At 41.1% G+C, this 22590-nt stretch overlaps 1 protein-coding gene across 1 annotated transcript in view; it reads left to right on the top strand.

The window, feature by feature from the left end:
- The window catches only part of OSBPL9 (oxysterol binding protein like 9), a 187061-nt gene that overhangs the window by 141735 nt on the left and 22736 nt on the right, over positions 1-22590 (top strand). Inside the window, 8 exon segments of the mRNA XM_033915815.1 lie at positions 1790-1949; positions 6024-6136; positions 6245-6363; positions 9907-9992; positions 10585-10756; positions 14203-14287; positions 17063-17173; positions 21571-21634. Coding sequence (XP_033771706.1) covers positions 1790-1949; positions 6024-6136; positions 6245-6363; positions 9907-9992; positions 10585-10756; positions 14203-14287; positions 17063-17173; positions 21571-21634 — 910 coding nt within the window.

The following is a 22590-nucleotide window of genomic DNA, read 5'->3' as shown; positions in this document are numbered from 1 at the left end:
TTGTCCCCGCCTCCACCCTGTCCCCATAATCTCGGTCCCCATCTCCACCTAGTCCCCACAACCCATCTGATCCCATCCGCACAAACCTCAAATAGTTGTATACTGAACTTATTTTATTAAAGTATAAAAAGAAACAATATTCTGTACAATTGTCATTTTATAAATCAGAGTTCTGGCTGCTGAACTAGAGAAGGAGATCTTCAGTTGGCAGGGCTTTGTTTATAAACATTTATCAAAATTTACAATAATACTTTATCCTAAAGCAAAAAAAAAAAAAATAGAAATTTTTTTCTACTTTTGTTGTTGTCGGGTTTCTGCTTTCTTCATCTTCTCATCATTTTCTTCTTTTCATCCACTGTCTGCTTTTTTTCTGCCTCTTCCATATTGCATTTGCTCTGTTTCTATGCCTCTACCAGAAACTGTCTGCCTCTCCCTTACATCTCCCCCTCCCCCATTGATCTGGCACCCATCTTCTTCCCTCCGCTCCCCCTATGATCTTGCATCACTGTCATCTTCCTTTCCATCTCTCACTCCCTCCACCAGGTGGTTTTTAGCATCGCTCTCCTCCCTTCCTCCCTTCAGATCTGGTATCTGTCTCCTCCCTCTGCCCAAATGCTCTGGTATCTCTCTCTCCTCTCCCTTTCCCTTCCTTTTCTTTTCTGCTCTTCCTTCTCAATTTGTTTTCTAAGTCTTGTCTACTTTCTTACTTTCCAGTCCTCAATATCCGTTTGATTGTGTCTACCTACAGCTTGCCACCTCTTTCCCTCACCTCTCTATTTAACTGACTCTACAAAATGTTCTTCACAGTAAATGCATTTGAGTGAGGTGCATGACCAGGATCTTCATAAAATTTAAAAAGCTGAGTTTTATTTTCTGTTCAAAATATTTTGTTAGTCTTCACATAAGTGCTCAGATGTTCAGACTTCTCTCTAATCCTTTCCCTTCCTTCTTGCATTATCACACCAAACACATTTTCCGATATACAAACCACTGCTACCTTTCCTCCTTTTTTCAAATTACTGAAGAAATTGCACATCTTCTCTCCTCCTCCAAAACCACTACCTGCCTCTGATCCGATTCCCACCAACTTACTCGGTGCTCTTCCACTGTTATGTCTCAACTTATCACTCTCCACTGCCACTGTTCCTAATGTCTTCAAACATGCCATAGTCTCACCTCTCCTCAAAAAACCATCACTAGATCCCACATCCTCCTCCAACTATTGCCCCATCTCCCTCCTTTGGCTTGAAATAAACAGAGTGGCGTGTAAAATCTCAAAGGCAGGAGCTCTGGATTTCCCATGAGAAACAGAATTAAACAAAGGCAAAAAAATAAATACACTGAGCCAAAAGCAAAGGTAAAGGTTAGTATTGTCTGCAGTAGGATTAGTAGCCACTGTGTGGCTCATATTCCTCCCCCCCGCAAAATGTGGTTTCTCCTAAGTTTTCTCTTTCTTCCTTTGCTGCAGATAATTGCAGCATCCATTGAAAAGGGAAAGAGGATGAGATTTCATATACTGCCTTTCCTGTGATACAATCAATCAAAGCAGTTTACATATATTATATACAGGTACTCTGTCCCTACTAGGCTTACAAGATAAATTTTGTATCTTGGGCAATGGTGGTTCTTTGGCCACTGCACTAAATATTAAGCTACTCCTTCGCTCCAAGACAATATTAATCTTTATTTTCATTTCTATTACAGCACCTATGTAATAAAGAAACTGCTTAAATGTTCACAATTTTTGCCAAGCTAAAACTGAAACTTTTTCCCTCCTTTTCTAATGTAGGAAGTGGACAGTCAGCACCTAGCAGCAGTCTGACTTCTCCAAGCCATGTAAATCTTTCTCCAAATACAGTCCCCGACTACTCCTACTCCAGCAGTGAAGATGAATTTTATGATGCTGATGAGTTCTATCAGAGCAACTCTTCTCCAAAACGCTGTATAGAGTAAGTAGCCCATGCTTTTCCAAAACCCCTGGTTACTCTTTTAATAAGGAAATAGTAATTGTGATTATTGCCCCATAAAGATTAGAAAGTTATAATTAGAAAATACCTTGAGATGTTTCATGATAATGTTAACATAACAACATAGTAAATGATAGCAGATAAAGACCTGATTCCTTTGCACATCCAGGGTGGGTTGGAGGGTGGGGGGGTGGAATATTTATTTGAAAGAGTAAATTTATTTATTTATTTTATTATAATATTGATAGTATAATATACAATATTTTTTTTTTGTTCCAAATCTTTATTCATTTTAATACATACATCAAGTGTACATTAAATACAAACTATCATAATACATTATCACTTGAAAATTCTATCACAATGTTAGGATAAGAAGGGGATAAAAATTGTTGAATGTAATAATTCCGATGATAATGTATTTTCATACAGTTTTTCTGATTCTTCAGTTGTATACATTATAAAGTTTGAAATATCAATAAAGATTTATTAAAAAATAAAAAAAAGACCTAAATGGTCCATCCAGTATGCCCAGTAGTTTTTCATATATGTTGTGGACATCTTGAAGATCGGATTAATTTGCAAGCTTTCAAGGACCAGATTTTGACTTTTATGTTGGCTTGCTTTAATATCACATCTATTCAGATCTAACGGTTTATTCTCCAAAAACAAGGCTTATGACAAATTTAAAAATAGATTTCAAAAAATACAGTACATATGTTGAAACCAAGTAAATACAAAAATGTACTTTGTAAGGTAAAAGTAATCTTAAAACATTTAGAAAAATGATTATCTGTTAGCAACATTTTTTATAGATGACTTGATCATTTTAGTCATACAGTTGGATGATGTGATTGTATTTGATGTCAAGCAGCTAAACATTCAAAGGCTTTAGAAGAATTATGCATCCAATTTTGTCTCTTTGAGAATAGCTGAGAGTGGAGTTCCTAAATTCAGGAACCTATTTTCTTTAGGTTCCTAAAGAGTAGGTAACTTCAGGGGTGGGTCCATGGCACTGAATACTGATTTCTAACACCAGACTTCAAAAATATTTAAGAAATCCAACACAGGCTTAAAATTAGACACTTTAAATTAGATTACTTTTCAGCCTATAATTTAGGCCTTCTTTGTTTATTTGCCAACTTAAATTACATTTTATTAGGCTGTTAAACCTATTAGCCCAGGACAAGCAGGAAGCATATTCTCACAGAGGGGTGACATCATCCACGGAGCCCCGTACAGACAGTGCTAAAGTGTACTGTCACTTTTAGCTTTTAGCAAGTCCCTTTCCTCCTGACGTGGGCGCGCGAAGTCGTCAGTTTTTTGTTTTCTACAGAGTGAAGATGATGTCCAGTCTAGTTTGCCTTCCCGCTTTAATTTCTTTGTTTTGTTTTTTAAATCTTTATTCATTTTCAGAAATTACAAGTGTACAATAATCACTCAGAAATATATTAATTAATCACTTGACAATCTTATTTGTAATCCTCCAAATATATAAATATAAAAGAATCCCATCCCTCCCACCCATATATTAATAATTAACAATTATCAATTATTGTCATTCATATTCCTGATTCCTTTATCTTAACCAATACTGAGGTGTTTAAGATGTCTGATCATTAGAATAAATAATCAATGGCCCCCAAATCTTTTAAAACTTATTATAATTACCTTATTGCATAGCAAGCACCCTTTCCATTTTATAAATATGGCATATTGAATTCCACCAGAAAGTATAATTTAGTTTAGTATAATCTTTCCAATTGCCTGTAATTTGCTGTAATTTGGCCCCAAATTAATTCATTGTTAGAAAATTATGTTGGCCTTTCATATGATACTGTACTATTTGGTACATCAATGAGATTTAAAAGCCAAATTTCAGCGAATAATAATAAACTTCTATTAATATTAACAGGGGGTAGCCATTCAGCAAAATTTTTCTTTGTTTTTAACTTTGGGCCTATTGTCAGTTTTTCTGATTTCAGCCTTACTGAGGGCATCGATGGTTTTCGGCAGAGCTCTTACTGAAACCTCGGTTCCCACCTTGCCTTATGGAGCTCTTCCTGGCTGTGGTCTTTTTCTTCGTTGTATTCTTTTTCCTGTCTGGAACTACTCCCAATATTCCAGGGCTTAAAAAAATAACCAACAAAAAATAAAAAATTTATTAGGTCTGGGAATCGGGTTCCCTCTTCTAGTTGTTTAAGGCAAAACTGGTCAAAACTGAAAGGAGTAATTGTAAGAGCAACAAACCTTTTTGTGAAGCAAGTAAGTAAAAGTAAGAGGAAAAGAAGGCCGCTTTGGTTCTCAAAAGTAGTAGCTGAGAAGGTAAGGAATAAGAGGTTAGCTTTCATAAACTACAAAAGATCGCAGAGAGAGGAAGACAGGCAAAAATATCTGGAAAAGTTAATAGAGGCTGGTCGTGTAGTCAGGAAAGCAAAGATACAAATGGAAGAAAAAAATAGCTGAAATGGTAAAACAGGGAGACAAGACATTTTTTAGATATATTAGTGATAGGAATAAGTTCAAAAGTGGCATTGTGAGACTCAAAGGTGAAGGGGAGAAATATTTAGAAGCTGATAAAGAAAAGGCTGAATTGCTTAACAAATATTTATGTTCTATGTTCATGGCTGAAGTGCTGGGAGCGGGACCACCGAAGACAAACATGAATAGGGATAGAGGAGTGGTAGACCCTGATCGAATTTCAGAGGGTTGTGTTCATGAGGAACTAGCTAAAATAAAAGTAGATAAAGTGATGGGGCCAGCATCTGAGGGTGCTGAAGGAACTTAGTGAAGTTCTGGTGGCTCTACTGACTGACCTTTTCAATGAGTCTCTAGAGTCGGCAGTGGGGAAGGCTGGATGTGGTCCCTCTCCACAAAAGTGGAATTAAGGAAGAAGTAGGGAATTTCATGCCGGTAAGTCTGACTTTTGTGGTAAGAAAATTAATGGAAATGCTTTTAAAACAGAGAATGGTGAAATTTCTGGAATCCTGGATTACAGGACCGGATGCAACATGGATTTACTAGAGGTAGGTCTTGTCAGACAAATCTGATCAATTTCTTTGACTGGGTGACCAGAGAATCGGATAGAGGGAGTGCACTAAATATGGTGTATTTAGATTTTAGCAAAGCCTTTGACAGTGTTTCACACAGACGTCTAATAAATAAACTGAGTGCCCTTGGGATGGGTCCCAAAGTGATGGGCTGAGTCAAGAACTGGATGAGTAGAAGACGACAGAGGGTAGTGGTCAGTGGAGATCACTCTGAGGAAAGGGTTGTTACCAGTGATGTGCCTCAAGTTCTGTTCTTGGGCCTGTTCTTTTTAAGTTTTATAAGCGATATTGCTGAAGGGTTGTCGGGTAAGATTTGGTTCTTTGCGGATGATACCAAAATCTGCAATAGAGTAGACACGCCGGATGGTGTGACTAACATAAAGAAAGACCTGGTGAAGCTTGAAGAATAGTCTGAAATTTGGCAACTAAATTTTAATGCATTTGGGCTGCAAAAACCTGAGGAAATGGTACAGTTTAAGGGATGAAGAACTTATGTGCACGACAGAAGAGCGGGATTTGGGTATGATTTTAAAGGTTGAAAAGGTGATGGCGAAAGCTAGAAGGATGCTAGAGTGCATAGGGAGAGGTATGGCCAGTAGGAAAAAGGAGGTATTGATGCCCTGTATAAAACTCTGGTGAGACCTCATTTAGAATATTGTGTACAATTCTGGAGGCCGCACCTTCAAAAAGATATAAACAGGATGGAGTCGGTCGAGAGGAAGGCTACTAAAATGGTATGTGGTCTTTGTCTTAAGCCGAGTATTGACATTTAGACAGTTTCAGAGTCCTGACACTGTTTGGGCCCACATCTTAGTTTCTTTCCTTGGCTCCAGACCTTGAAGCAGAATTTGGATTTGGACCACGGAAAAGGGGAAAGTCCCCAAAATACATCTTGTTTGGGTAACTTGCAATTGTCTACCACCTTTGTATTTCTTTCCCAATTTGTGCTTACCAGCTCATCAGCTGAAAGCTTTTATTTATGATTATTGCATTTCTTTTCCTTTAGTTCCTCAGGTTCTGGAGAAGTGTTATCACATAGCAGCACTGGAACCAGTCTAAAGCGTCCTGACACCACTGAGTCTCTTAACTCCTCCATGTCTAATGGCACAAATGATGCAGGTATATGCAACATGTTTGTTTCATTCAGAAGTAGATGATGTCGGTAAAATCGCGCTGTGTGCTTGCTCTAATCTAACCAACTAATGAGGGCTTTGCTATCACTTCTAGATCTTTTTGATACACATGATGACAGAGACGACGATGGTGAAGGGGAATCAGTTGAAGAACACAAAAGTGTTATTATGCACCTTTTATCACAAGTTAGACTGGGAATGGACCTCACAAAGGTATGAGTCGGGTGTATTTCTTTTATGGTCAACTGAGTTTGAATGAAATTTGTATATTCCTTGTAACCTTAATGCTAAAAAATTGATTTTTTTTTTCTGAACGCCTAGCCCATAAAAAATTCCAAATTGGCTAATTAAGGTGCTTTATAGTACCTTATATAAAACTAAAACTAGAAATCTAGGAGATTGTTTAAAGATTAGCGGTAAAGATGGTAACCAGAGCAAAACAAGTGTTCGCAGGGATGACTGGTAATCAGCATTTGCTAACATGTGCTATACTGCTATCAAGCTGAGTCCAGGTCATTTGTGGCATCCTTTCCATACCTATTTATAGTCACAGAACACTGTTGTGATATAGGCTTAGAAAACCGAGTGTTTCACCTTTGTATATACTTATTAAATCTGAATGTAACTCTCCTTGAGTTAGAGCTGAAAACTATAAGCAAAATCCAAAATACCTTTTCCTCCATGTTTTTTCTAACTCTGTATTCCCTCATTGGAGAAAAGGCTTTGCATATCCTAGATTTTATTTTATTTTTTTTTACGGTTCAAACAATTTTTATTGATGCAAGCAACAGAATAAGCAAACCAGTGGCATAGAAGGGTTCACAGCTCCAACAATGAGGCATCATCCTCAACATTAATACAAGTATCAACAATTTAGGATTAACATCAACAGACCCCCCCCCCCCTGTCAACTCTGCCTATGGCAAGCGAGGCCAGAGTCAGTGGTATGATACCCCGAGGCCCTGAACTCTTATGAGCCCCAAAGGCCACTCCAGCTCTCTCCCCACACTCATCCCTAGTGATTATACCTGGTTTTTTTGGGTTTTTTTAAATTTCTTTAGTCATTTTTTCATAAGTGGCAGAACCCAACGGAACAGATTTTTTTTTTATTTCTTTTACACTGCCTGCAAGCCTGAAAGTTATTGAAGTGGTATACATTCAGGTACTTTTCTGTCCCTGGAGAGCTTACAATCTAAGTTTGTACCTGAGGATTAAGTGATCTGTCCAAGATTACAAGGACCTGCAGATCTGAACTGTGCTCCTTGGCCCACTCCTGTACTCCTTCCCACCCAAAGACTAAAGCAGAATGAGAGAAGCCTTGATGAAGGGAATGGTGGCAAATTGACTCAGAGAGAATGACATAATTTGTCACTGTCCCCGCAGATAGCTGTGGGAAACTATCCCATGTCATTTCAACCTCAGTCCTTCTATACCAGCATTCTTCAATCAAGGCTTGAGGATCAGTGGCTGTGCACTATTGACCCATTATAACATAGAATTGCTTATAAAATGATAAAGGCTTAAACCCTTTTTTGTTGTTATTACTTATCATGAATATTTTTAAAATGTTCTAGCCTGTGTGATCAATAAACTTAGGCTGGTTGCAATTTAAATATGCAATCAGAGGGGCCTTGACTAACTGCTCTGATGGCTAATCTTTAAGATCTGTGATGTATTATATTGTATGGGTTTGCTACAAGATATTTCAGAGTGCATAAAGGCTTACAGTATATATTCATTCTTAGTGTACCATTTATCTTTCTGTTTCTTGTGTTATTAACTGTTTAGACTGCATTGAGGTAGTGGCATGGATATTAAAATATACTTGAGCCAGCTGCTAATGTACAATTCAGATACAATTGATTTGCTGCTGTAAAATGCACACAGTGCTTCCTGTGTATATGGGCACTACATTGTAATAGTGCATTGTATGATGTTTTCCATGATCATGTTATGCCAAGACATGACCATATCAGGTTTTAAATGATCGATTTGATCATATTGAGAAGGGGATTATTAGAGGACTGGCTTATTTGTTTTAATACTGTTTTACACAATTACAGTGGTACCTCGGTTTACGAGTGCACCAGTTTGCGAGTGTTTTGCAAGACGAGCAAAACATTCGCAAACTTGGTGCCTCGTAAACCGAGCTTGCCTCGCTGTACGAGCGCCCCCCCCCCCTGGCGATCCGGCATCCCCCCCCAGCGATCCGGCATCCCTCCCCGCTCGCATTGCCCCCCCCCCTCCACCGCGATCCTACTTCACCCTCCCCCCGAGCAGTCAATGACACCCTTTACCCGACTTGGCACCAGTGCCGGTGCCTGAACATCCTCCCTCATCTGACGCGGCCTGGGCTGGGCGGTGCGTTGGAGATCCTCCTTCTTCTGGGCTAGGCTGGGCTGGACTGGCTTTGAGCATTTGCGCATGCTCAAAGCCTTCTGGTCTCGCTCTCAATCTCGGAGAGAGCGAGACGAGAAGGCTTTGAGCAAAGCGCAAATGCTCAAAGCCAGTCCAGCCCAGACCAGCCCAGAAGAGGGAGGATCTCCGACACACTGCCCAGCCGTGCCAGAAGAGGGAGGATCTTCGGGCACCGGCACTGGTGCCAAGTCGGGTAAAGGGTGTCATTGACTGCTCGGGGGGAGGGTGAAGTAGGATCGCGGTGGAGGGGGGGGGCAATGCGAGCGGGGAGGGATGCCGGATCGCTGGGGGGGGGATGCCGGATCGCCAGGGGGGGGGGCGCTCGTACAGCGAGGCAAGCTCGGTTTACGAGGCACCAATGATTGCTCGGGAGGGGGGGAAGTAGGATCGCGGTGGAGGGAGGCAACGCGAGCGGGGAGGGAGGGGGGGATGCCGGTTCGCAGGGGGGGAAAGCTGGATCGCGGGGAGGGGTTTGGAACAGCGTCGGATTTCTCAAGGGGGGGGAGAATGGAGCAGCGCCGGTAGCCTCGTGGAGGGGGGGGAGGAGGTGGAACCAATCAAAGCAGTTTCCCTTACTTCCTATGGGGAAACTTGCTTTGCTATACGAGCAATTTGGTTTACGAGCATGCTTCTGGAACGAATTATGCTCGTAAACCAAGGTTCCACTGTACTGTAATCTGATTTTTACATTGGGAGCCACTATATCCCCATTGATTCAATTGGGGTTGTCCTTATTGTGAAGATTCCCCATTTTCTTTTTTTTTTGTTTACTGTTCAAGAAAAAGGCTTTGTGACTTTATCACATCCAGAAATATCTTTTTCCAGTTGTTTTATGTGGTGGTAGAACTGACTTGGGTGGGCAATAAATGACCACTACATTCAGTTCATCACATCCTGCAAATGTAATTGTCAGTAGTCAGGCCGGTAAAGCAGAATTCCCATCAGCCAGATTTTAGCCTCCTGGAATATAAGCACAGCTCCCCTCCTTTTCTCCCTTCTCTTAGACACAGTTTCTTAGAAGGAACAGTTTGAAACTTTTGGTGTAAGGTCACAGTGTGTTCTTCTCCTCCCCTTATGTCTGTAAGGTTCAAAATTTGCAGCATGGGATCTTTTTAAAGATCTTGATTGATAACCCCTGACTTGGCATCCATCACAAAAAAAAGCCTTAAAATAATATTAAAGAAAGCCATTCCTTCAGGCTTCAGAAATTGTTTTTAAAAAAACTGCATCATGTTTCCATGAAAGTTGAGGTTTAGTTTTCAGAGTCCATTAAAGAAAGGCAACTGTACAGATGAATTGCTCTCCCATTGATCCCTCTGCTTATGTTCTTCTCTAAAGGTGGTTCTTCCAACCTTTATCCTTGAAAGAAGATCACTTTTGGAAATGTATGCAGATTTTTTTGCACATCCAGATTTGTTTGTGAGGTGAGTGCTGAGTTTGTACAGTAGTTAATGAAATGGCAGGGAATTTAGATGAGAAGTATGCTTTTAGTCCTTGCTTATTGTTAAACACATTGCATACACTTTGAGGGTTATTTTTGTGCATATATAAAATTACCCCACCTGTAAAACTCCACATCTTTAGTGAAGGCATGTGTTAGGATGGAATTTGAGCAGATCACAGGCATAGTCATGATTTATGCACATATTTTATAAAATATCTGCATACAGTTTATTTAAAAATATCTCTCCCGTATAGTCTAAAATGATTGACAAATTACACCCTGACCATGGACCCCCCAGTTAAGAACCCTGATTTAGAGATAAATAACACTAGGAAAAGTGGTGCCTTGTATAGTTTGGGATGCTAGTGGTCTAATTTGGGAGAAGGAGGAAGCAAGGGCCAAAGGCCTAAAGGATTTCAGCTAGCTTAGAAACACAAAAGGCTGCAGGATCAGACTCCCTAAGAATGCAAAAGCAACATAAGTTTTAATTTTAGCAGACAGAAAGGTGCAACATCCTGCCAGTGGTATTTATGTTAAACTATTAGTGATTCTCTATTCTTTATTGATGATAGTATTGGTGATCACAAGGACCCTAAGGACCGAATGGTACAGGTTTTGAAATGGTACCTCTCAGCCTTCCATGCTGGAAGGAAAGGATCTGTGGCTAAGAAACCTTATAACCCCATCCTAGGAGAGATCTTTCAGTGCCATTGGGTCTTGGGCACAGAAAATGAAGAGAATTCAGTAAGTTCTTGCAAAAAAAAATATTTTTTTTTCTTCTTGGGGCCAGACAAGAAAACTGGTAGCACAGAAAGAGAGGCTAACTAAAGCAAAAGCTGGAGATCAAAGCCTGGAATAATTTTCCAGCTTTTTTTTTTTATTCCAGTTTCCAAAAAATAGACATGATTTTGGCATCACTTTAATGCACAGGTTCTCAAGCCAGTCCTGGGGGGACACCAAGCCAGTCTAGTTTTCAAAATATCCACAATGAATATGCATGAGATAAATTTTGCATGCACTTACCATCGTTGTATTCAAATCTTTCTCATGCATATTCATTGTGGGTATTGTGAATACCTGAGTAGCTGGGTGTGTCCCTAGGACTGGGTTGAGAACATCTGCATTAATGTCTAAAGACATTAAATAATATATTAGCAACACTGCTTTTCACAAGGCAAGCTATTAGCGCTTACCTTGGCTGATATCATAATAAATAAATACAGTAAAACCTTGGTTTGCGAGCATAATTTGTTCTGAAAACATGCTTGTAATCCAAAACACTCATATATCAAAGCAAATTTCCCCCTAAGAAATAATGGAAACTCCAGAACCCAAAAACCTTAATACAAAATACTGTATGTACTCGTAGTTAGAGAATGACACGGTGGCGGTTTACCCGCGGCCACCGCGTTTAGCCGTGGGTGACCCGCCGAAACGGGGAACGAAAACTAGCAGTCGCTGGGGCGACGGGGACAAGGCCATTCACCGCCCCGTGGGGCAGTGAATGGTCTTGTCCCCGCAGTGAGGCATGAAGGATCGCGCGGTCCCCGCAGCCCACACCCGCCTGCCCAATCGATCCTAGTGTTTAGCCAGCTCTCTCCCTTCTCCTCACCTTAGTTTGTAGGTTTTCTTTTTCGGCGACCCGCACACTATCAGAGAGCCGCGCACCCGCTGCTGCTCAGTTTCGATCTTCTGCTCTGACGCAACCGGAAACAGGAAGTTGCAGCAGAGCAGAAGATTGAACACTGAGCAGCCGCGCGTGCGCGGCTCTTTGGGAAAGCGTGCAGGTCGCCGAAAAACAAAACCTACAAACTAAGGTGAGGAGAAGGGAGAGAGCTGGCTAAACACTAGGATCGATTGGGCAGGCGGGTGTGGGCTGCGGGGACCGCGCGATCCTTCATGCCTCACTGCGGGGACAAGACCATTCACTGCTCCACGGGGGATTCTGGGCCAAGGGGATGAAGACGGGGAAAGGATTCTGGGCCAAGGGGATGAAGACGGAAAGAAAAACCCACAGCAGGAAAGAAAGGGAAGGACAGGCAGGTGAGCCAGATGCTAGAAGCAGGGGGGGGGGAAGAAAGAGGGAAAAAAGCTAGATGGGGTTGAAAAGAAGAGACACACTGGTATGGAAGAGGAAGATAGGGGAAATCTGGACACAGGAAGGTAACAGAAAGAGGGGAAATTATGTGCATGGGGCAAAGGGACAGAGACATAAAGGGGACATGCCATGGGGATGGTATATGGACACGGGGGGCAATGGCAGATACATAGGGGAGATATTAGAAATGGGGAAAATAGGAGCACAGAAGCGAGATGGTTTGTGGGGATGGGACAGGGACCGAGCTCGCAGGCTCCAGTGGCTTGCACAAATTACATTGTAACGTGCCATGAAAATAAGAGGGAGGAAGGTAGATAGATAGATAGGCCACGCGAGAGGAGCTGAAGGGTGGTAGAAAGGAACAGATGGTAAAGGAGGGAGGGAAGGGTGGTGGTGGAAAGGAATAGGACAGACATTGAAGGAGGGTGGAGAGGAACAGACCCTGAAGGGAAATGTGGAAGACAGAGTGGGAAGAAGACAGATGCCAGACTATGGGGGAGCGGAGGGAAGAAGATGGGTGCTAGACCAATTGGGGGGGGGGGGTGAAGGGAGAGGCACAGTAACAGCAAATGGAAGATGCAGAGAGAAGACACACAGTGGATGGAAGGAATTCAATGAGAAGATGTGGAAAGCAGAAACCAGACAACAAAGGTAGAAAAAAAAATTATATTTATTTATTTATTTTTTGCTTTAGGATAAAATAGTATATTAGTTGTGTTGATAAAAATTTATAAACAAAGCCCTGCCAGCTGAACATCTCTTTCTCTAGTTCAGCAGCAGGAACTTTGATTTATAAGAAAGGAATAAGCTAAATATTACAGTACTAAGGCTTATATGGATGCAGCGGGGACGGTGACGGGGCGGTGAATGGGATGGCAGTGGCGGTGACGGGGCAGTGAAAGGAATGGCGGTGACGGTGACGGGGCGGTGAAGGGATCGGCGGTGACGGGGCGGTGCAGAGGATGGTGGGCCGGGGACGGGGCGGGTGACGGGGACAGATTTTTTTCCCCGTGTCATTCTCTACTCGTAGTGCAAGACCTTACTTGTATTGCAAGTTAACAGGAGGCTACTTTGATTTCTTGTTCTGCTGTCAGTATACATGCCATCAAGCAGAGATTATACACGATTATCCAGGACTGTCAGCACAGTGCCTGAAAGTCAAATCTACTAACATTTGGGAGACATCCCTGTTAAAGACTTTGTTCCCAGCTTCTGCATCATTGCTAATCTGCCCGGTTCTCAAAATATGTGGAAAAAACAGCATGCTATTAAGAATAACATGAAAGTTGAATTGGTTCATTTGTGTTTACATTTTATTTTTGTTTCACTTTGGAAAAAAAACATTTGGGGTGGCCATCCCATCCATAAAGAAAATTATGGTAGCAGATAAGCAAAACAAGGCCTATTTAGCCTTGCCTACCACAAGGAGCAGCCCATCAGCGATTCAGGATATGGGGCCTCGTTTGCATGTCTGTAGGGACAATAAAGCAGGGCCATGTGCACCAAACAGTTGCTCAGTGGTAGAGCCAACCCTGTCTATCACAACATTGAGAATCTGTTTGTTCTCCAGCTTTGTCTTTGTTTTACCTCCATTGAAGATCCTCTGTGCTTATCCCAGTGTTCTTCTGGTTTCTAAGGCCCAGTTAGCCCTACTACTTCCATCAAGAGGTTATTTTGACAAGCTTCTTTCTCTGGAGTCTTCATTTCCATATATCATGATCCCTGGTTCTAGAACTTTCCTATTAGAAATAATGCTTGATTTATTTTTGCATTGCTTTATACTTCTAATCTGTTTTGAATGTCACTCGATATCATATGCCTGACCCCCTCTCTCCTTTAAAGCATGCCTCTTTCTCACCTTCCCATCAAGTGCAGTCTCTGCACCTTTTTGGTAGCCCTCATCTGGATTGCCTATAGTTCAGTATCCTTGGGAATGTGGCCTCCAGAATTGCCTGTACTTCATTAAGTGAGGACTCGCTTATGACGAGGTGTTACGACCTATTTTCTTTAGGCTATAATAGAATAACTTTTTCATGGCTCTTGACAATAGTTTGTCTGGTATCAAAAACTACTGCTTTGCATTTATGTACAGGAGATGGTTTCAGAGGGGCCAATTCCATGGGCTTCCAAAAACAATGTAACGTTTGTGGCAGAGCAGGTCTCGCACCATCCCCCGAGTAAGTTGGTAAAATTATGTTGCACACTCTTATTGTTCGTATTCTACCACAGTCTACTTTCATTCTTTTCCTTCATTTTATGAGGGTCATTTCATAAATAATGCACACTATTTTTTTTTTTTTTAATTTACATGTTTTTTGTTTGTTTTTTTCAAGTATTTTTTTTTAACAATCCTTCAATATAATCTCCCTGCTTTGCAATGACCGAGTCCCAACATCCGGGAAGCTTCCTTATTCCATCCAAAAACACCATTTTTGTTCAGTTGCCGAATGACTCAGGTACCGGCGGAAAAAAGCTCTTCCAGAGATGCAAAACGATGTCCACACATAGGTTGTTTCAACTTTGAAAGAAGGTCAAAGTCTGGTGGTCTCATGTCTGGACTGTAGAGAGCATGAGGGTAACACTTCCCAGCCATATTTGCGTAATTTTTCAATGACGACATTCCCTATGTGCAGGCGAGTGTTATCGTGAAGAATGAGTGGCCCAGCCAAGAGCAACTGAGGTCGGGTTTTATGCATTTTTTGCAAAAAATCATGACACTTTTTCCACATGGAACTTTGTCTGTGATGATGATGCCTTCATGATCATAAGCAAAAATTATCATCTGTTTGACTTTTGATTGAGCTCATTGAAATTTTTTTGGTCGTGGGGAAGATGGAGCTCTCCACTCGTCATTGAAAAACTACACAAATACGGCTGGGAAGTATTACCCTCATGCTCCCTACAGTCCAGACATGAGACCACCAGACTTTGACCTTCTTTCGAAGTTGAAACAACCTATGTGTGGACATCGTTTTGCATCTCTGGAAGAGCTTTCGGCAACTGAACAAAAACGGTGTCTTGGATGGAATAATGAAGCTTCCCGGACGTTGGGACTCAGTCATTGCAAAGCAGGGAGACTATATTGAAAAATTGTAAAGAAATACTTGGAAAAAAAAAACCATGTAAATTTAAAAAAATAGTGTGCATTATTTATGAAATGACCTTCATATTACCTCTGTAAGAATGCAGACACTTTCCTGTGGTTAGACTAACCTATTTTTTTTGTTACTAGGTACTAACAGTAGCATTGATTTCTGCTGCTCCATTTAATCTGCTAGAAAGGCATTTTCACTTCTTAATGGAACCAGTGAGGATATTGCTTAAATATGTGCAAACTCTAAATCCATATGCATGGGGTTTTGTTATGGTTTGATCTTTCCTTCCTGCTACAGAAAAAGACTAACTTATATAGTCGTCAGCATGTTTCTATTTTGAATATATGAGGGATGTTCAATAATTTATCTATCTGAGTGTTGAAACTAGACTGTTGATGTTGTGATATGTCTCGGGGTTACTGATACACAGTTGCGGCTCAGTGCAAGTCTAACATTCCAAGAGACAGGATATCAGAAGAGTCCTCGTGTGAATCGAGTAAGAAACTGCTAGATTTGGAGAACCGTTCAGTGATAACATTTCTCACAAAAAAAGCCAAAGGAGATCCGTGAACGCATGACTGTAGTTTATGGTGAGTCTGCCCCATCATCGTACAAAATAAAATTTTAGAGCAAGTAGTTTTAAGTGGGGTAGAGAGTCCATTGAAGATGACCTTCACATTGGACAGTCTGTGGAAGCAAATTCCACAGAAATATTCAAGAAAGTCGAGGATTTAATTTTGTCAAACAGACGAATTAAGGTTTCCTGAATAGTTGAAGAAATGGGCATCTCGGTAGGTACAGTTTGGAAAATAATTCATAAAAAGTTGGGCATGTCCAAGGTTTGTGCAAGATGGGTACCAAGAATGCTGACACCATGTCTGAAAGCCACCAGGCTCCAGTGCTGTCAGGAGAACTTGGAGATGCTCCTTGAAGACCAAGTTAATTTTTTTTTTTCATCGTTTGGTGACTGGAGACGAGACTTGGGTCTGTCACAGAGACCCTGAGTCCAAAATGGAGTCTATGCAATGGAAGCACAAGTCATCCCCCACCCCCAGAAAGTTCAAGATAGAAAAATCTGCAGGCAAAGTCATGGCAACTGTCTTCTGGGATGATGAAAGACTTTTGTTTCTGGAGTTTATGCCACACAAGACAACCATAACCAGTGAGAGTTATGCTAAAAACTCACAGCAGGCATACTGCTTCTTCATGACAATGCACTGGTGCACATGTCATGATGATCACAGGCTGCCATCCTAGAATGTGGGTTTCCAGCAACTGAACCATCCACCTATGGTCCTGACCTGGCTCCCTCGGATTATTTCCTGAAGAAATCTCTCAGTGGACAGTGGTTTTCAAGTGATGAAGACATCAAGGAAGCTGTGATGTCCTGGTTTGTAAGTCAAACAGAAGTATTCTTTTCAAACGGGTTAAAGTTATTGCAGGAAAAGTGATGAAGTATATAACGTAGAGCTATCAGTGGACTATATTGAAAATAAAAAAAAAATTTTTTGAAAACTCTTTTCTTTCCTACTGGATAGATAAATTATTGAACGCCCCTCATATTACAGAAAAAGCCCAATAGAACCACATACAAGCTACACTGTGTAACAGTTGCATTAATCCAGTGTAGATTTAGATTTCTTTTTATACTCACAGAAATTCATTATTTTGAAAGTCTCAATGCTTTTGGCCATTTTGTTTTATTCTATATCATTGTGATGAAGATGCACTTTGACATTCTTTAGTGGCCAACTTCTTATAACTTCAGTTCTTTGTAGCAATGCCAATGCTCTGGTCTTATCACTGCTTCCCTGTAGACTATATTAACCATTCTGAAAAAGATTTTTTTTCTTGAAGTTTCAGCCTTTTATGCCGAATGCTATAACAAGAGAATACAATTCAATGCTCACATCTGGACCAAGTCAAAGTTCTTAGGAATGTCTATTGGTGTTCATAATATTGGGCAAGGTAAGAAATGCACAACTTTGCTTATCTGAAATATATGCATCATATACTGTATATTTAGAACAGGTAACCTCTAACATTCAAGCTGTCTCTTTATCCTCTGGGGACCCAACACCACCTCCTCAACCATTATATTCTTCACGGTTAGAAGAATCTCCTTCCCCTTTTAAGGAAGGAATAATTTCTTCTTCCCCTCAATTATCGTTATTATCTGGACTGGAGGTTTCAGGACAATCCTTGGGGCAAGCTAAAGAACTAACCCCAGTACAGATGATTACTGGGCAAGGATCGGACGCTCTCCCCAGGGATAAAGTGATCACTCTAAATGATGTTTGGCTTAGCATTAATAGAATAGAGTCATCATTACAAAAAAACGTTTTGAACTTATGTCAATTTTCATCTGATGTAACTGTGAAAATTAAAGAGCAAGATATTAAAATTGGAGAAACAGCTGTGAAGGTTGAAAAGCTAGATCAGGCAGTAGGTACTCTACAAGCTAGTGCTGTTTCTAATATAAAGGATAGTATGATGATTCATGCTAAATTAGAAAAAATGGAAAATTCTATCAGAGTTAAAAATCTTCGTTTGTTAAATTTTCCAATCACACATTATCTGTCTCCGATGGAGCTCTTGAGAATGTATTTGAGGGAGATATTACATTATACTAAAGTGGAGACCTTTGAGGTTGATAACCTATATTACATCTCAAGAGACTCCAAGGAAAAAGCAGATGAAGGTGGAATGGATAGAATAGTGTTACCTGATAGTTTGAATGTATCACAGTTTTTGGAATCATCTAAAGACATAATTGATAAACGAGCAACTCTTCTCGTGACCTTTAAGACAGAGCTTGAAAAACAAGATATTTTAAAATTATATTTCCTGAAAAAACAAGAGATGTTTTGTGGTCAACGGGTGATAATTTTTCCAGATGTCTCTAGACAAACTCAGTTCAAGAGGAAACAGTTCCTTCAGCTAAAGCCTAAGGTTTTGGCAGTTGGAGCAACTTTCTTTTTGAAATTTCCATGCAAATGCCTGATTTCGTATGGAAGTGATAAATATGTGTTTTTTGATCCAGTCCAGCTGGAAGATTTTATTAAAGAGAAACCTTTGCTGAAAGTTTAATTTCTAATATTGATTATACTTTTGGAGGATGATGTATAATATATATAAAAGCCATTTGCCTGTTCCTAGATAGTAGACAGATAGATTTAATTTGATGTTTTATTTTTAAAATACTGGCGATCAGCAATAATGTGGACTAGGACATGGTTGATTAGTTTCCTTAAATATTTTTGTTGTTCCTTATATGGAATTTACATTTGCATTTTTTGTGCTCATTCATGAATGTTTGTTACTGAGGTATTGTAATGAATAATCAAATAAATAAAGAATTTAAAAAAAAAATAAAAAAATCTCAGTTTATATTCAAGTATATACGGTATACTTGACTGGCAGCCAATGTAGTTCTATCAGCAGCGGACTGACCCTCTCAAATCAAGCCTTACAGAAAATCAATCTAGCCGCTGTGTTCTGGAGTAGCTTCAACCTCTGAAGTCCTTTCTTTGTGATGTTGCAATATAAAGAGTTGCAGTAATGTAGATATGGAATTAGAACTGCTTGAGTAACTGTCCGAAAACTAGTCGGGCTCAGGATTGATTTTATCGTCCTCAAATGCCCCAATCTGAAGAAAAATCTTTTGAACAGTGAGGTAATCTGCTCGCCCACAGTGAGAGTGGAATCAAGAATTACTCCTGATTAGTGCTGCCCGATTCAGGAAAAAATTTTTTGATTTGATTCAATTCAGCCTATTGAATTGGTTTTTCAATTCTATTCGATTTTCCTTTCCAATTGGGTGTTTTTTTTTTAAACATTCTGGTGGGTTTATTTTATAGCCTCTTAACCCCCTTTACCTTCTCCTAACCACACTGGCGCTGTGGTGTAAACAAAATCAACAAACAAAAAAGACTTTTCCTCTCTCTGTTAAATCCTAGCTCACGTTTGCGGTCTAACACCAGCTCTGGCAGGATACACATTTCAAATCTTGCAATTGTAATCACAAAGCAGAAAATAAAATTATTTTTCCTACCTTTTGTTGTCTGGTCATTATTCAGATCTTGTTGGTCCCAGGCTCTGGTTGTCTTCTGATAACTTGCTTGGCAGGGTCTCCTTCTTTCTTCTTTCTCCGTACTAACCATCCACCTGCCATCTCTGTCCTCTGGCATCTTTCCTTTTTTTCATCTCCCTCCACAGATCCACCTTTTCTTAACTACCTTTTCATCCAGCATTTCTCCCTCCTTCTCCACCACCCCAGGGTCCACCATCTCTCCCTTTCTTTTCTCAACTACCCTCCTATCCAGTATCTCTATCCCCCCTCCACACCATCCCTTGTGTCCAACTTCTCTCCCTTTCTGTTCCTTCCCTCCCTAAATCCCATTGTCCATCCTCTCTCTTCTTCTCCTCTATTTTTAGACCCTTTATTTATTCCCCCCAAAAGTCCAGCATATGCACGTCTCTTTAAACCCCCCCTTCCCTCCCTCCCTCCGTGTACTTCTACACCAGGGCCCCCTCCTTGAAGGTCTGTCCCCCCCCTGAAGGCCTGTTCCCCCTTGAAGACCTGTCTCCCCCCTTGAAGGCCTGTCTCCCCCCCCTTGAAGGCCTGTCTCCCACCCCTGAAGGCTTGCTTGTCTCCCCCCTTGAAGGCCTGCCTGCCTGTTCCCCCCTAAAGGCCTGCCTACCTGTCCCCCCTGAAGGCCTGTCCCACCCCCCATACCGAAGGACTACTCACCCCCTCCCCACCCCGGAAGGCATGCGAGAGCCCCCTGGCCTCCCACTGGTGTCCTGCTTCCTCCCTGGCCTTCCTGCACCCATTTACCTCTGAAAAGCATCCTGCACAGAAGATTGCGGTGTTAGCGATGTTTGCAAACAGCTTCGGAACTGTTTCCTCTGCCGCAGTCCCGCCCTTCCTCTGACATCAAAGGAGGGGCGGGACCGCGGCAGAGGAATCAGCTCCGAAGCTGTTTGCAAACATCGCTAATGCCGCGATCTTCTGTGCAGGATGTCCTTCAAAGATAAACGGGTGCAGGGAAGCCAGACGCCAAGGGTGGGGGGGGCGAAGCGGATGCCAGGGGGGTGGGTACCGGACAGCAGCACTTCGCAACTGACCCTCCCCCCTCACCCTCAAAAGCAGGTGCGGCAGCGGCCAGCCAACAAGAGCAGCGCTGCCGCTCCTGCTTTAGGGGGCGAGGGGGGAGGGTCAGCTGAATCGGGAAGCCGAATTTTTGTGATTTTAAATCGATTTGAATCGATTCACCCGAAGTGAGTTGATTCACCCGAAGTGAATCGGTGAACCGATTTGAATTGGGCAGCACTACTCCTGATACTTTTGATGTTGTATTAATCATGAGCTTCTCACCTGAGGATAGGGTTAAGAGTGAGGTATTGAGTTGTGATCACCAAACCATAGTACCTTCATCTTCTGCTTGTTTAATTTAAGGAAGTTCAGCTGTGACCAAGAACTTAGATCCTCAATCAGAATTAATATGTGTTGAGTCGTTGGCTACAGAGGAGAAAGAGATCATCTGCATAAGAAAAAGTGTCTGTCCTTTGAATACTTTGTAGGCTAAAGGAACCAGAGTAAGCACACAACAAAGTTTTTACATTACTACTTCATTTACCATCCAAATAAAAATTGTGTTATGTGCTTATCTGGTTCCTCATGCCTAATTATTTGTTTAAGGATCAGAAATCATTCTGTGTGACATATATGGAATAACAGAAGATATTGGGGGGGGAAGGAGTGCAGCCATTTTTTAACATCACTATTTAAAAGAAGCATGGTTTGAAAGTAATAGAAATGTAGAACTGGCATAATGGGTCAGTTACTGCTCATTTCTCTTCTTTGAGTTTAATACCAAGATTAGGTCATCCTCTGCCTGGGCCTGTTGCTGAGAGAACACTCACAGTCCTTGAGGGGTGGGAGGCAAAGCCCCAGTCATCACTCAGTGGCCAGACTTAGGTTGCCATTGGTGAAAATTCATGAAGGATTAAGAACTTTTGCTGGAATGATGTTGAATATTGGGAGGGGGGGGCAAATAAGTCATAAAATGGGGAAACCTCTACTCCCCTATGCTCAAGCCTCCAGAATAGCTGTAAATAAAGCCTCATGGCATTGTAGCCAGCCAATGTCAGATTTGATTTGAGCTGAAAACCAAAAAAACCCAGATTTTACCCATTACAAATGAACAGTACTGAGATATTTCTTTAAACCAAAATGTGCTTATTTTTTAGCTTACTGCAAGTAGTTTTGTTCCAGAATTTATCAAATGATGTGCTTGTTCTCTGTAACCTAGTCTACTTTGAATGCTAGTGCTTGGTTTCCCTCTGCTCTTGCGTTACAGGTTGTGTCTCCTGTCTGGACTATGATGAACATTACATTCTCACTTTCCCCAATGGTTATGGGAGGTAAGTATGATATTTACCAACAGTAAAAGGCAGTAATAAGCCTTATTAATAGATGGAATATTATCAAGAAGAAATTTCAAATTTTCTAGAAGAAACTTTTTAAATACTTACACAGGGGACATACCCAAAATTTTGGGACAATGTAATACTCTCAAATTTAACCGTTTTCTATTTGTTCAGTTTTCCTCAAGATAAACTTTTGATCTTTTATTACTGCTGAGACAATCTCTTTGAGATTGGTAGATTGTCTGAATTTGAGAATTTTTTTCTAAGCAATCTTGACGCACTTTATTCATATTCAAGGAAAGAGAGTCCTCTTTAGTCATATCTTGGGCAGTTTTCCCTGCTGTAACATCCAACTTCCTAATGGCATTCAGAAGCATTCCCAGGGTCACTGCAGGCTCCGAAGCGGAATTCTCAGCTTCTCCGATATCCCCAGCTCCATGCAATTCTCTTAAGAGTAAGGCTCCACCCGAGTCCAGCTCCGGGATGACCTCTCCAGATCTCCCAGGACTTGATGCCAAATCCCTCGTCACTACTGGACATGGTGGTGCATTAGTTAACGAAGGTGAAAGCAAGATGTCATGTCTCAAAGGGTCGAACGCAACTTCCGATCCTACAGCCGAGAATTGGAATTGGTGAATTGTCAGCTGCACTGGAGAAGACGTTATTGCTGATGGTGGAATGGCTTTAACTGTCCCTTTCCTCTTGGAATGTGGCATTTGAGGACAAATTCTCATCTAGCATCTGAAAAAGTAAGTAAATTAGAGTTAAAAGAAGTAATTGCTGGAGAGAGAAAGATGCCGTCAAATTCTAACCGCCATCTTGACTCCTCCCCATCATTCTCTTTTTTAAAAATTTAATTTCTGTCAGAGCTGAAAATCCAACTTCACAAAGATAAGAAGATCCAAATGGTAACAAAGTCTTGATTGTTTTGTTGCTCAAATTACAATAAC

This window comes from Geotrypetes seraphini, chromosome 12 (genome assembly GCF_902459505.1).
Source record: "Geotrypetes seraphini chromosome 12, aGeoSer1.1, whole genome shotgun sequence".
Classification (NCBI taxonomy): domain Eukaryota; kingdom Metazoa; phylum Chordata; class Amphibia; order Gymnophiona; family Dermophiidae; genus Geotrypetes; species Geotrypetes seraphini.
This window is presented reverse-complemented; position numbering and strand designations above follow the sequence as displayed.